The sequence below is a fragment of the Mixophyes fleayi genome, chromosome 9, assembly GCF_038048845.1.
Source record: "Mixophyes fleayi isolate aMixFle1 chromosome 9, aMixFle1.hap1, whole genome shotgun sequence".
Taxonomy (NCBI): Eukaryota; Metazoa; Chordata; class Amphibia; order Anura; family Limnodynastidae; genus Mixophyes; species Mixophyes fleayi.
Window position 1 is genome coordinate 119,403,789 of NC_134410.1, and position 13,091 is coordinate 119,416,879.

At 43.1% G+C, this 13,091-nt stretch overlaps 1 protein-coding gene across 3 annotated transcripts in view; it reads right to left on the reverse strand.

The window, feature by feature from the left end:
* Nucleotides 1-590: 590 nt before the first annotated feature.
* Nucleotides 591-13,091, reverse strand: part of DDX31 (DEAD-box helicase 31) — a 45,370-nt gene continuing 32,869 nt past the window's right edge. For all 3 annotated transcript variants that reach the window (XM_075185294.1, XM_075185295.1, XM_075185293.1), the window contains exons 19-20: nt 10,383-10,563; nt 591-983 (exon numbers count right to left, since the gene is read on the reverse strand). In XM_075185294.1, the coding sequence (XP_075041395.1) occupies nt 854-983; nt 10,383-10,563 (311 nt within the window). In that variant the 3' untranslated portion in view covers nt 591-853. The remainder of the gene's footprint in view (nt 984-10,382; nt 10,564-13,091) is intronic.

Here is a 13,091-nt window from a genome sequence, read left to right on the forward strand (position 1 = left end):
GTTGGGATAGCCTATCTTGGCTATGGCTTATTAAGTCCAGGTGCATTATATTGCAAAAGCATGAGTTCTCCAATCTGCAGTAAAATGTTGCTGTTTGGTTACAGAGTACTAATGAGCTTCCTCAGTGTATAAGAGATTCTGCTTATTAGATGTAATCAGGCACCAGCAGATTTTAAATGACCATTTGGAATTTTTTTTTTTGCAATAAAATGTAATTATTTGGACGGAGTTTGCAACAGGGTTTAGGATAGTATTACTTGCCCGCTTTAAAAGCGACCTATCTTGGAAATTGAAAAGCTAATTCTAGCTTTATTACAAGAAAAATCATACACGTTTTAATTTGATCAGGTATGCGGTGAGTATTGGACTTAATAGCACATCCTGATTAATATATAATTCCATTTCAGATATGAAATAATGACCAAACCTAAAACTGTATTTTTTTTTTTGTAATAAAGAGGTTATTAGTTTTTCAGTTTTATAATAGTTATTCTTTAATTGTTTAGATCGATTGTTTTTTTTACTCACTCAGGATAAATCAGACTTATTTCGAGCAGTAGGGAATAAAAAAAAAAAAAAGGTATAAAAGATTAATTGACAATATAAACAGAACTCTTTTAATACAAGTCCTTTAGATTAAAAAAATACCCATTTATCATCTTATATTAGTTTGGGAAACCAAAAACTGAATCTTCAACAGAAGAGGTCACTAAGGTTGGACCTACGCCGTGTTCTGCTACCGATACAGATGGAGTAGCTTTCAGTAGGTGTTACGGAAGTTCGGTGTAACTCCATCGATTGGGTCCTTGAAGCCGCTGTTTGGGTAACTCATCCTCCCACCGATTCCCACATCTCAAGTCTCCTTTTCTTCACCCCCGGTCTTCTTTGTTTTCTTTGGTTTGGACGGGAGCCCGCTGGAGAACTCGGACGTCAGCATATCTGAAAACCGCTGCTTCATTCTCATTGTCTTGTGTCCAGCAGTCCTGTAAGACAGCAACGTCAGGCTACCATTAATTCACGTTAAACAATACCTTCTGTAATGCAAATATAACACATTTGGCTATTAACATATTTTTTTATTCCCCCACAAAAGTGGTGTAGGACAGCAAAAAGGCCAATGACCACACGGATAGGCAAAATGTTGATTGAGCCAACCCCAATTTCTGGCTCAATCAACATTTGAGAGATCCCAATCAGTCGGCACGGTTGGTCAATGTATTTTATTATACTGTAATCCGATACATTTCTTCAGTGAACAGTTCATAGAATATGCTATACACAGTTGTGTTATGTACCGTACTGCACGCAATTGGTATCTGTTATCAGTCATTCTGGGTAGTGAAAGACTCCCTACTGTGTCCTTCAATGGGCTTACAAGACGGGAATGTTATTGTACACCAGGAAAAAGAAGAGCCTAATTTTTATAACTTTTGTTCCGATAAGATCCTGCAGTTTTCCTGAGCTTGCATTTAGAAGAGAGTTAACCAAATTTTACCTCATTAGTGTGTACACTCCAATGCTGACCAATTATGGTTCCAAAGCTCATTGTATCATTTCATATGATTTGTAAACTGAACTTAAAATCTCTATAAGCGATCGAACGATGTCGTTCCAATCCTGAGGCAAATAAGATTCCCAGCATGATCCCAGGATCCAATGACAGATTAACAGGAGATGGATCTCTCTAGCATCATACAATGATGAGCTAGCTGTTTAGAAAAACGGGAGTTCTTATAGGGAACCTGTCACTTCTGAGTAGTTATAATAGTGTCTTTTGTACTATGCATGTATAAAAAGACAACCAGAGTTTTTCTCCGTTTGGGAGAGAGCAGAGTAAAACAGTACATGATGTATAGCGAGGCTGAAGAACTGAATGAAGGAAACCGCTTGGCAGCAGAGGTGAAGCCTGGCCGGCAGTGTGGGTATTGGCCCTATTGGGACTTTTCCCTGTGGCATAATGAAGCCACCTCATGTATTTTATATATGCGGTTTTCTTGACCCATGGGCAAGGCTTGGTTTATGGCGGTGGTGGGGACCTGCGGCCCCCAGCCGACTGCTCCCAATCTTCTACTCTCCGCCTTGTTATAAACACCAGGCTACAGGCTGCCTGGTGATGATGTCACAGGGTGGAAACGAATGATGTTTAGTGCCGCCGTTGGATGTATAAGTGAAATGGCTGATGGGAATTGTAGTTTATTGCCACAATCGAGTGTGTATTGTTACGCCTAATGATAGCGCAGAGATTCGGCTTGATGGTGTTAGTAGTAAATGCTAAAGTCACATTACCCTGTTTGTACACAATACAATAATGTACTGTAGTGCCCTATACACAAGAGAGCATGTCATGACTGCTACTAATGTATGCGAAAGTTGGATTCTCCATATAAAAGGTAATTAAATAGAACCTCCACAACCATTCCTGTGGATAAATGTATCAAGCTGAGAGTTTGCCGGTGGGTTTGAAAAGTGGAGATGTTGCCTATAGCAAGCAATCAGATTCTAGCTGTCATTTTGTAGAATGCACTGAATAAATGACAGCTTGAATCTGATTGGTTTTTCAAACCCGCCGGAAAATTATCAGCTTGATACATTTACCCCCTGGCCCTTTAAAAATCCACTGGGAACCTTCTTTCCAGCAGTAATCCAAATGGAATTAAAAGTAGCGTAAACAGAGAGATACGACTTGATTTAATATAGCCGTGATGCTGATGGTCATCAACATTACTGTGTATCTGTGCACTAGTCCACATAAGATACGTTAACTAAGAGGTGTATCTGAACGTGTCCCTGTCCAATTACCTCCCACTTGAGTGAACATTCTCTAACTGTCCTCAGATTCTGCACTGAACTACTCAATGATTTCTGTACCATTAACCGAACTACTAAAAATGATCACAGAATTTAAGCTAAAAGATGTTTTCCACATTTGGGGAAGGAAGAGGGTTTTACACAACCCCGATTTACCCCCAAGACTTACTTGTACCGAGGCCTCTGCTGGAGAATTACTGGTACTGCTTTTTAAAAGCCCCACAGGAAGAAGTGACAGTCGGCTTTTGAGGGGCTGCAGCATTCAACCAATCAGGAGCTAGGATTTTGGCGAGTGTCTGGGGGGGGGGGGGAAGTATTTATGTAAATTCCTTGTCCCCAAATGCGCACACACCAGATTTGTAAACCCCTTAAAAAGGTTTAGCCTCTTAGTATGAAAAATGGGGTCACTAACCACAAAGTGAGCCAGGATACCAGATAACTGGATGACCTTTATATGTGCTATAATAACAATGTATTTGTCAGTGATTAGAGCGAGTGACTGGACCCCCTAAAGCAGGGTTTCACAGAGGTAAATACACTAATTATAGCGTGCATTTTGGCAAGAGATGGAACTAGGGGTTGGCAGAAAGGGCAGGAGCCAAGGGAACACGCAAAACAAGTTGGAGGGGGAACAATGTCACCTTTAAAAAAAACAAAAATCACATGGAGAAGGGAGCAGAATAAACAAAACGTGTATATATATATATATATATATATATATATATATATATATATATACACACACACACAATACTGTACAAACGTTTTAGGCTGGTGTGGAAAAAATGCTGCAAAGTAAGAATGCTTTCAAAAATAGAAGTATAACAAAATGCAGGACACCATTCACTTTGCATTTTGTTAATTGATAAAATTAAACTATTAACACTTCATTTTTTGAAAAGCATTCTTACTTTGCAGCATTTTTTCCACACCTGCCTAAAACATTTGCACAGTATTGTGTGTGTGTGTGTGTGTGTGTGTATATATATATATATATATATAATTTTTCAATAAAAAATATTATCTGTGTAATGTGGCTGACAGTCATTGTACAGTGAAGGGACACTGATCAGCCACAACATTAAAACCACTGACCAGTGAAGTGAATAACATTGATTATCTTGTTCAACCTGTCCTGTGATGGGATATATTAGGCAGCAAGTGAACAGTCAGTTCTTGAAGTTGATGTGTTGGAAGCAAGAAAAATGGACAAGCGTGAGGATTTGAGAGACTTTGACAAGGGCCAAATTGTGATGGCGACTGGGTCAGGGTATCTCCAAAACGGCAGGTCTGGTTAGTACCTACCAAAAGCGGTGGACAACCAGCGACAGGGCCACGTGAACGCCACAACTGGACCATGGAGCAATGGAAGACGTTGGCCTGGTCTGATGAATCATGTTTTCTTTTACATCATGTGGACAGTTGGGTGCGTGTGTGTCGTTAACCTGGGGAAGAGATGGCTGCAGGATGCACTATGGGAAGAAGACAAGCCACCGAAGCAGTTTGATTCTCTGGGCAATGTTCTGCTGGGAAGCGTTGGCTCCTGACATTCATGTGGATATTACTTTGACATGTACCATCTACCTACACATTGTTGCAGACCAAGTACACCCCTTCATGGCAGCGGTATTCCCTGATGGCAGTGGCCTCTTTCAGCAGGATAATGCACCCTGCCACACTGCAGAAATTGTTCAGGAATGGTTTGAGGAACATGACAAAGAGTTCAAGGTGTTGACTCTAAATTCCCCAGATCTCAGTCCGACCGAGCATCTGTGGGATGTGCTGGAAAAACCAGTCCGAGCCATGGAGACCCCACCTCGCAAGTTACAGGATTTAAAGGATCTGCTGCTAATGTCTTGGTGTCAGATACCACAGGACACCGTCAGAGGTCTTGGGGAGTCTATGCCTTGATGGGTCAGAGCTGATTTGGTGGCATGAGTGGACCTACACAATATTAGGCAGGTGGCTTTAATGTTGTGGTTGATCAGTGTATAATTCTCAGTATCTATTTTTTCCACTCCTATGGTACTAAACTACACGATAGTATACATCCTATATTGTCCTAGCATTGGATGACAGTGACAGAGGACGTGACATGGTGATATTACACGTCTGCTTTTGAATTGTTGAGTGATGTGTAATGTGTAATTAAACAACAGTGCTAAAAAAAAAAACATTTTGCCCTGTCAAACTATTTTATTTATTATATAAAACACATTTAGAGAAAAAAAATCTGTCAAATAATATAAATCTGATAGAATACTATGAAAAGACAATACATTGCGAGTACTCTAGTGAAGGCTTTAGGCCTTCTGTTCTCAGACTGATGTCTTAGGACCTAGGTCTATCTACTTGATACTAGGCCTCAGGGCCGTAACTGGGGCTGTGTGAGAGGGCTACCTACCAAGGGTGCAAATATGAAGCGGAGTACAGGGAATGGATATTTTACATTAATTTGGTTACAATTGAGGGTTTGGCCGGGTGTCGTGTTTCCTTCTTGCCCCAGGTGCTAACATTTCTAGTAATGGGTCCGCTAGGCCTATTATTGATGAATAGTATCCTAGTTCCTAATAATTTAAACATTTCACTTCATCACGCCATCAAAGCAAAACAAAAGTCTGGCTGTACTGTCCAACATAATAACGTGTGGTCTGGTAAAAATAAAAAGAATGGTATCAAAATTAAATACGAAAAAAATAATATTAAAATATAAAAAACACTTAAAAAAAAAAAAACAAAAAAAAATAGCAATAAAAAAACAAAATCTTTCAGGTAACTTCTTTTCAAAAGCGGCCATTCTGAGAGAAAATGTTATGAGGTAACGGGGCCGGTCAGGTATCATGGCTGTGTTGCTCTGGGGGTCATTGGTGTACAGTGGGGAAGTGCAGGTAGTACAAGCTTCATCAATGGCTTGTAATCCCCTAGTAATTAATGGCTCCAGACACCTCAGCAACACAGCCAACGAGCATGCTGGGAGGGAGCCCCTGCAGTATGTGACATGTTTGGTGTTGTCTGTCGAAGGCGAGTCAGATGTCAGGTCAAGACAAAGGTCATCAGTGAATTCCTCTAATCACCTTATTAGCAAGGAGGCACCGACATGTCACAACAAAGGCTCAGAGGAGGAGAGAGGACAAGCCAGGTTAGAGGGGACGGGAAGCTTATTAATGTCCTGAGGGCGTCTAAAACACAGCGGCAGATCACAGCATTAATTGACCAGTTGGTCCTTTTTTTTCTTGTCCTTCTCTACTTGTGAACAAGTGCAGACAAATCCCCTCAAAACAACATGGGATATTATCATCTAAGACATAGCTGCGTCTGTCATCACAAATGTCCTCTGGCCCCAGGACCAAGCGCATAGGTGGCCATACTGAAAACATCAGGTCGTTCTACGCTGGGCCTCGTGGCCAAACTACAAAGGGACTCTGCTGCTGCGGTTGGCATCAGATTTCCTCCGCCAGTTCAATGATCTGACTAATTTCGAACAGGTCGCACTTGGACATTGAACTTATTTCGGAACTACAGACGTGACTTATGGGTCTGTGGAACTGCAAGGCCCAGCATGCCTTGCCTTGCAGAGAGTCTTGTTGTTTCACAACATTCAAAGAGCAACAGACGATCTGACTTTAGGTTAGAAGTTGCTGTCTTCGTGTGCAATATTAATAAAATACTTGTAGCCAGCTTGAGGTGAGCTAAAGCCGGAAGCAAAAGCCAACAGGTTTCTGTGCAACCCTTTGCTATTTCACATAGGTCCGATGCTATTTATTAAAGCACAAAACAGCAGTATCAACGACATTAATATAAGTGCTGATTTAAAAGCGGATTGCTAAGATAAACGAAAACTTTAGAGCCGCCAACGTCTATTTGCATTAAGAAAGGAAAAGGCTTAAGAGCACAGGAGATTAAATTACATTTTACGGGGGACTGAAAGATATTCTTACAGACTGAATCACACAATCTCTATACAAGTATACTACTTTTTTAGAGTGACATTTGTCTGCGCACTGTGTTATGCTTGCCCCCCTGATACAGTGCACTCAGGCAGTGACAGGGTTAAATGAGGATGATTGACATGTGAGGCACTTGAAAGGTGATTATGCAAGATGATGAGATCTTAACGTGCTCGGACGTGCCAGGAAAAAGTCCCGATTCCCTTTTGGGAGAGACTAAATGACCTCCCCTACCCTCCGTACACAGAATCCAGGCACAGGGATCACAGTCATTATCAACAAAATGTCTGGCTTATTTCCCTTCCCCCCCCCTTCATGACATCCAGTCTCTTTTTAATTGGGGTTTTAACCTGGTTCCTTTTCAACCATGACAGGGTATGAAATGAGCTTATTCCGGGGGACCAGGGGAGCCATCCTGATCCCTTTGTGGGTCAGTCTTCATGGTCAACGTGCTTTGGGAGAGTTAGACAATGCCGCAGACAGCCCTGTATACTTTCCCTTCCCTCCCTCTCCGCAAACTCCTGTGCTGCCTCTCAGAAACATGTAAATGAAAACCTGAGAACGCAGACGGCTACGGAAAAAGCCACATAAGGAGCGAGCGAGCGGCCACGTAGACCATCTGCTTGTAGATGGATAACACATCGGATGTAGACTATTCTGCTTCCACTTCTTTTCTCCATCCATAACTAAGAAATAGACTTTGTAAAGGAAGAACGTAAGAGGGAGCTGTCAAACATACTCCAAAAATCAGCAATACACTGAATAGCATTCACAATGTTTTTTAAAAAAAATTTAAATAGTGACTTTACAGAAGCCGAGGCTAGGCTTCGGACTGAGGCATCAAGTGCGTTTCCACATGGCAATTCTATAGAACGTGTTCTTGCCATAACCATATGCATCCTCTTCCTGACCTGTAAGCCTACAGTATACAGCGCAGGTGTTATGCAAATAAAGGATTTTGGTGTTTTTTTTTTACTTTCCTATCCTAGCTTCCGTGTACATTGTAATGTGTTATATGTAATAGGACGATCAGTGGAAGCTATCCTCCAAAGAGATCAGTGTTCATTTCCTCTGATCAGTGCAGGACGCCATCCACCCCTCGCCCATCCATGATATACTGGGTACAGAGTTATTTCCTGGCACCACGGGAACATAATAAAGGTTATGAACGCGGGCATGGATGCTCCATTAATGTGCTTAGAAAGTGAGGGTGCTGACACATGAACTGAACCTTGGGTATTAATAATGCCATTAGGCACGAGCCTGTGGAAAATTAGGCCTTGCACACTGGCCGCTTTAAGGAGACATTTATAATGCTTCAAAAAAAATGTGGCGCCATATGACAAATGCTGTTTTCAGAGGCCAAGTGCCCATTTCTGAACCGGTTGGCAGCCATGGTTTCATCTGATGGGTGGAGTTCAAGGCCTTGCTTGCGGGATGCTGGCTTGCCACAGGATTTGTATTGCCCCTGCGTGCAAATATGAGATCTTGTGACGATTAAACAAGTTTCTGTGGGTGAAGAGGGCTCATTTTGGTGGGTATTTTGTTTAGCGGGCGGCCACAGACCCTCTACCTCCTCCTCAAAACAGCCTGCTTCTTATATGACTTCAGAGGTATCGGCCTCTACATTCAGTGGGACACCTTCGGCGCCATCTAAGGCGGATTTTATACAAGACGAGGGCATTGGGAGGTGCAATTCTGCCATTGATACAGAAACGTTAAGAAGCACAGAAGTGACAAGAAAACAGTCCCTCACTCCCCTTACTCCATATTTATGGTATGAATAAGTTCTACCCAGTACTATCAGGTAGACACAGTGATGGCGGCCACAGAACCAATTAAACCAATCATGATGAAACTCATCGATTCCCTATGAACCAGAAACGCCGTATGGCTGCCTGCGCGGCTTTCATCTTAATGTAGAAATATTGTCCAATTCCACTAGTCAGCATGTTGATCGCAATAATGATTTATTATCAGGACTGCATTAATACAAAATATATTTAAATGTCCTTTCACCTCCTAGACATGTTCTCCAAGCATCTACTTCTCATTGGAACACATAACAGTTTCGGAAACAATGGTAACAGCCTGGATTCTATACACCATGTTGCTGTTGTTGATCCTTTCCTGCAAGCTGAGATACCTACAACTTGTGAGCTGGCTTTTAGGACTCAATGCTCTTTAAATGATCTCTTAATGATCTTTTAAGGTCTTTAAATGATCCTTTGTGTTCTGGAACTCGACACGTTCATGCTCCCCGGGAGCCCCTCTTGTTATCGGCAGCGAGAACGTCCCTCTGGTCTAATCACAGAACAGAGGTGCAAAGCCCCCCCCGACTCCAGCCAGCATAATCGCATGACACACCTCCGCCCGTCAGTCAGCGCAGCGCCTGACAGGCTTAGAAACGGCCCCATGCTATGTAACGTGCTACTTATCTGCTAATCACACTATTCTTCCCACAATAAAGCCTGGGATAAATCCTTCTAGTCATGGGGAGAGGTGCTGGAAAGGAGGAGGGGGGGTGGGGGTGGAGAAGGGTCCCATCCAGTTATCCATCTGCCTCTCAGCTGCAGACAGCAAGAAGAGTCACAGGCCGCCCAGCACTGAGACAATGGCCCACCCCACTGTTGGGACAGGGGGTCTCTTTGCAACATATTGCTTGACGAGTAACTAGCAGCTCCCATGGATATATATGGGGTTCAGGGGCAGAAGGGGACAAAGTCTGCGATTTTTAACAGTACAGTAATGGGGTAATATCTAAACTATACTACATAAAACTAATTATATCGGCATAAATGGGGATTGTGCACCTTCAGGGGAGTTTCTGCACAATTAGATTGACTGGCGTGTATTCCCATGCCCCCCCCCCCCCATCATTTGTGACATATATAAGTCCCCAGTACTCATTATAACCAGGGATCTCTGCTGTACAAGTGATGAAGAAAAGGAGGCATCTGGCACAAGGGGCTAAAATAGCTAGCTTCTGATTGGATGACCACAGGCTAGTTCAATCAGCCAGTAGTTCTTTTAGCCCTGCATATTGGATCCCTCCTCACCAGCGCTAAACCAGGTCTCCAGCAGAGGTCCTCAGTGAGTACCATTGAAGGCTTCACCATGTAAACAGTTTGGAACACAAGAAAAGGTCAAACGTCAGGGGAAGCGGAGGAGGTTTTGTGGCGCAAACCCCCCTTGAGGGCCAAAATCTTCTTTATAAAAGGGTGACTGCATTCCCCCCCCCCTCCTTAGTGATAAAGAGCAAACTTTGTAGTATAAAAAGTTTACTGCCTATGGGAAAAGTGCCACAGGTACCATGGACTGCCGCTCCCATAATCCTCAGCAGATCCTCTCGAGTTCTGAAGGTTGGTTAAATGGCAGTGAAATACACAAGGGGACATACCAGTGTTTTGGCATCCAGTGGATCATGATATTTCTAGTTCACCGGTTGCTTGAGTGACATAGGCTGTGCATTCTGTTCTAGCTTAATGTGTACCTGTGGCATACACAACGTGGTGGCTGCCATTTTGTGAGTTAAACCAATATGCAGCCTATAGGCAAGTACACATTTAAATGTAATATTGTGATTTTGACATAAATAAATAAATCTTTCAATCACTGGGACCTTACCTCTTGTGCTTGTCTTTGCTCTGCTGCTTTGAACTTCCCACCAGCTGCTGGCTGAGGTTGTGTGGAGCATCTCTGAGGCCGAAACTTTTGGCCACGTGGCCCAGGTGCAGGGAACGGACGTGGAAAACGTGCTTCAGATCCTTTGGGTACGTGGCGTATGACCGAATGTAGGATTGCAGTGCTAGGAAGAGAGAGAATGCAGTATAAGAAGCTTGGCCTGGCTCGGAGTGTGTTCTAGTGAAAATCCATGGTTTGGTACATCAGTAAATCATAGTAACCAAACTTTATTACAAATAACTGAATCAGAACCCACAATACTGGTCGTCATTTGTCTCTCCCAGTGCCATTACAGAACATGGTCACTGGCAGATGACTTCACACGATGGCGGTCATCGGCTAACGTGATTTTCCACCCTACAAAGTCAACTCCAAATCACACTGTATAATGGTTGGCCAACATGGCTGATTTGACCAAACTGTTCATGAACTAGGTGGGATACAACATGGAAAGAAAAATAAGATATAGTACATACATAATTGATACTTTAATATTTGACGTACATGACAGACTTTTGTCAGAAGATAAAGATCTCAAGAATTTCTGAAAAGTATAAAAGTCCCACACACACAGCAATCTGTGATGGATTTAACCACAAGAGCAAGTGGCACTAATCTGATTGTCCAGGTACCAGGCAGGACGCTCACATCGCAGTCCTGAGTATGTCCTCCACCAACTTCCTGGATAGCCAGGATGGAGAAGACACCATGACGGGGGTGAGCAGGACGCTCACATCGTAGTCCTGAGTATGTTCACCAACTTTCTGGACTGCCAGGACAGAAAAGACAGTATGACGAGAGTCACCGTTCAACTTGGTTTTCTATCATGCTTCTTCTAACCCAATACAATCATACTTGGTCCAACCATTGTACTGTTTGCAGGCTCATTCTAAGAGGACATCATAACGGTCTACAAGGCTTGATAATGGGGTTGAAAGATCACACTAACATGCCCCAGTGAAGCTGGAAGAGACTTGGCTCTCATCCAATTTGGCCACCAATGTGTGGCGCGACTGTCCCACGCGTAACCAGCGTAACTCTTCTCATTGTGTCAGTGAGCCTGACTAAGAGCACAGAGGCCTATCCTGCACTGATGAGTCCTAAGGAGCGAAACAATTTGTTTTCTCAGCTATTCTGTATGAGCAAAGAGTTTTACGTAGATCTGGGTAGTGAGTTCAGATGAGTAGGGATAGAGTAGTGTGGCACTAGTCCTGCATATGCAGAAGCATTAGTGCTGTATGCACTTTCTCTATAGCCAGCATCCAAATTAGATGGTTTCTAGACATAGGACTGGACTGACCCTGACATATGGGAAGGGCCGAAGATGGCAGTGCACATTGCCTCCATTTTTGTGGCACTGAATACCTAAAGCACCATCACATTAGCAACCATTGCCACGGAAATAGCCACACCACTGTTTTTGCACCGATATCATGACTTAGGGCATGTGGGACTGTAAAACATCAGAACTACCATTATCTACCTAGGGTAATAGAATTGCATACCAGTGGGAATAGAAAGAAAGAAGACTCCTCAGTAAGGAGAGGGCACTAAAGTGGTTCCACTCCAACTTCGAGCCTGCAATTTTGGCCAATATCACCAGACCCTGAGATTACAGCATCGGACTGCTTGGACTCATGATTATGAATCATTCATACTGGAGCTTAAAAGAGATTTTACACATGCTAAATGCTCCTCCGTCATCCAGAAGATAAGACAGAGCTAGAGACATAGGTTCTTGTAGGTCCAAAAACCCAACATATCAGTAGACCACACAATGCAATCTTCAGCGCTCATTGCTTTAACCTCAAAGATGGTTAATGCGTCAGATGAGTACACCTGGGGCATTTGACTTCAACAATACATAGATCCAAATGTTCCCAGACTTGTGTAGGCGCAATCTCCTATCGCAGAGGACAGTCCGAAGCCTGCTAAAAGAGATCCTAAACAAACAGAGGTGCTACCCAAAGGTGGGCTTTCCCATTTCAACTCACCAACATAACACACAGGGAGATGGCCATGCGGGTGTCTCTACAAGATATGTTTGAGGAAACTTCCAGACTAGATCTGCGCCCATTAAATCTGCCTGACCGGTCCTCACAATCATCGCCTCAGGGTTTCCCGTGACAGCAAACGAGCTAGAAGAGCCCCTGAGATCATTCCGATTCTAGGCCTACAAATACCCCTGCGTAGATACCCCGCTGATACCCAGCTGTCCATTCATTACTATGCTCGGGATTATACTGGCCATTAGAACCAGCCCTTGACACTTGAGCCAAGTCAAGTTGAACGTGAGTCTTTTGAGTCCCATCTGGAGAGGTTTTACGCTATTTAACCAAATGAAGAGACAACAGTTTGCAGGATACGCTCATACCCGCTGGGCTCCTTTATTAGCCATATGCCATTGTTGGACAAGGACTATATAGGCCAGGTTCATAAAGACAACAACTCCATTACGTTCACCTGTGACGACGATATTCCAAAGGAGTTTGGCCTTTGGGATGAGCGAAGAGCCCATTCATTCACTAGGCTACAAGCAATGATCAACTTTTGTTTCTAATCTTACACTGTAAACCAGGGTGCACGTACCCCCAGAAGTACTTTACATGGATTCAGGGGGTATTTGTACCTGTTACATTAAACCAAGAGTTA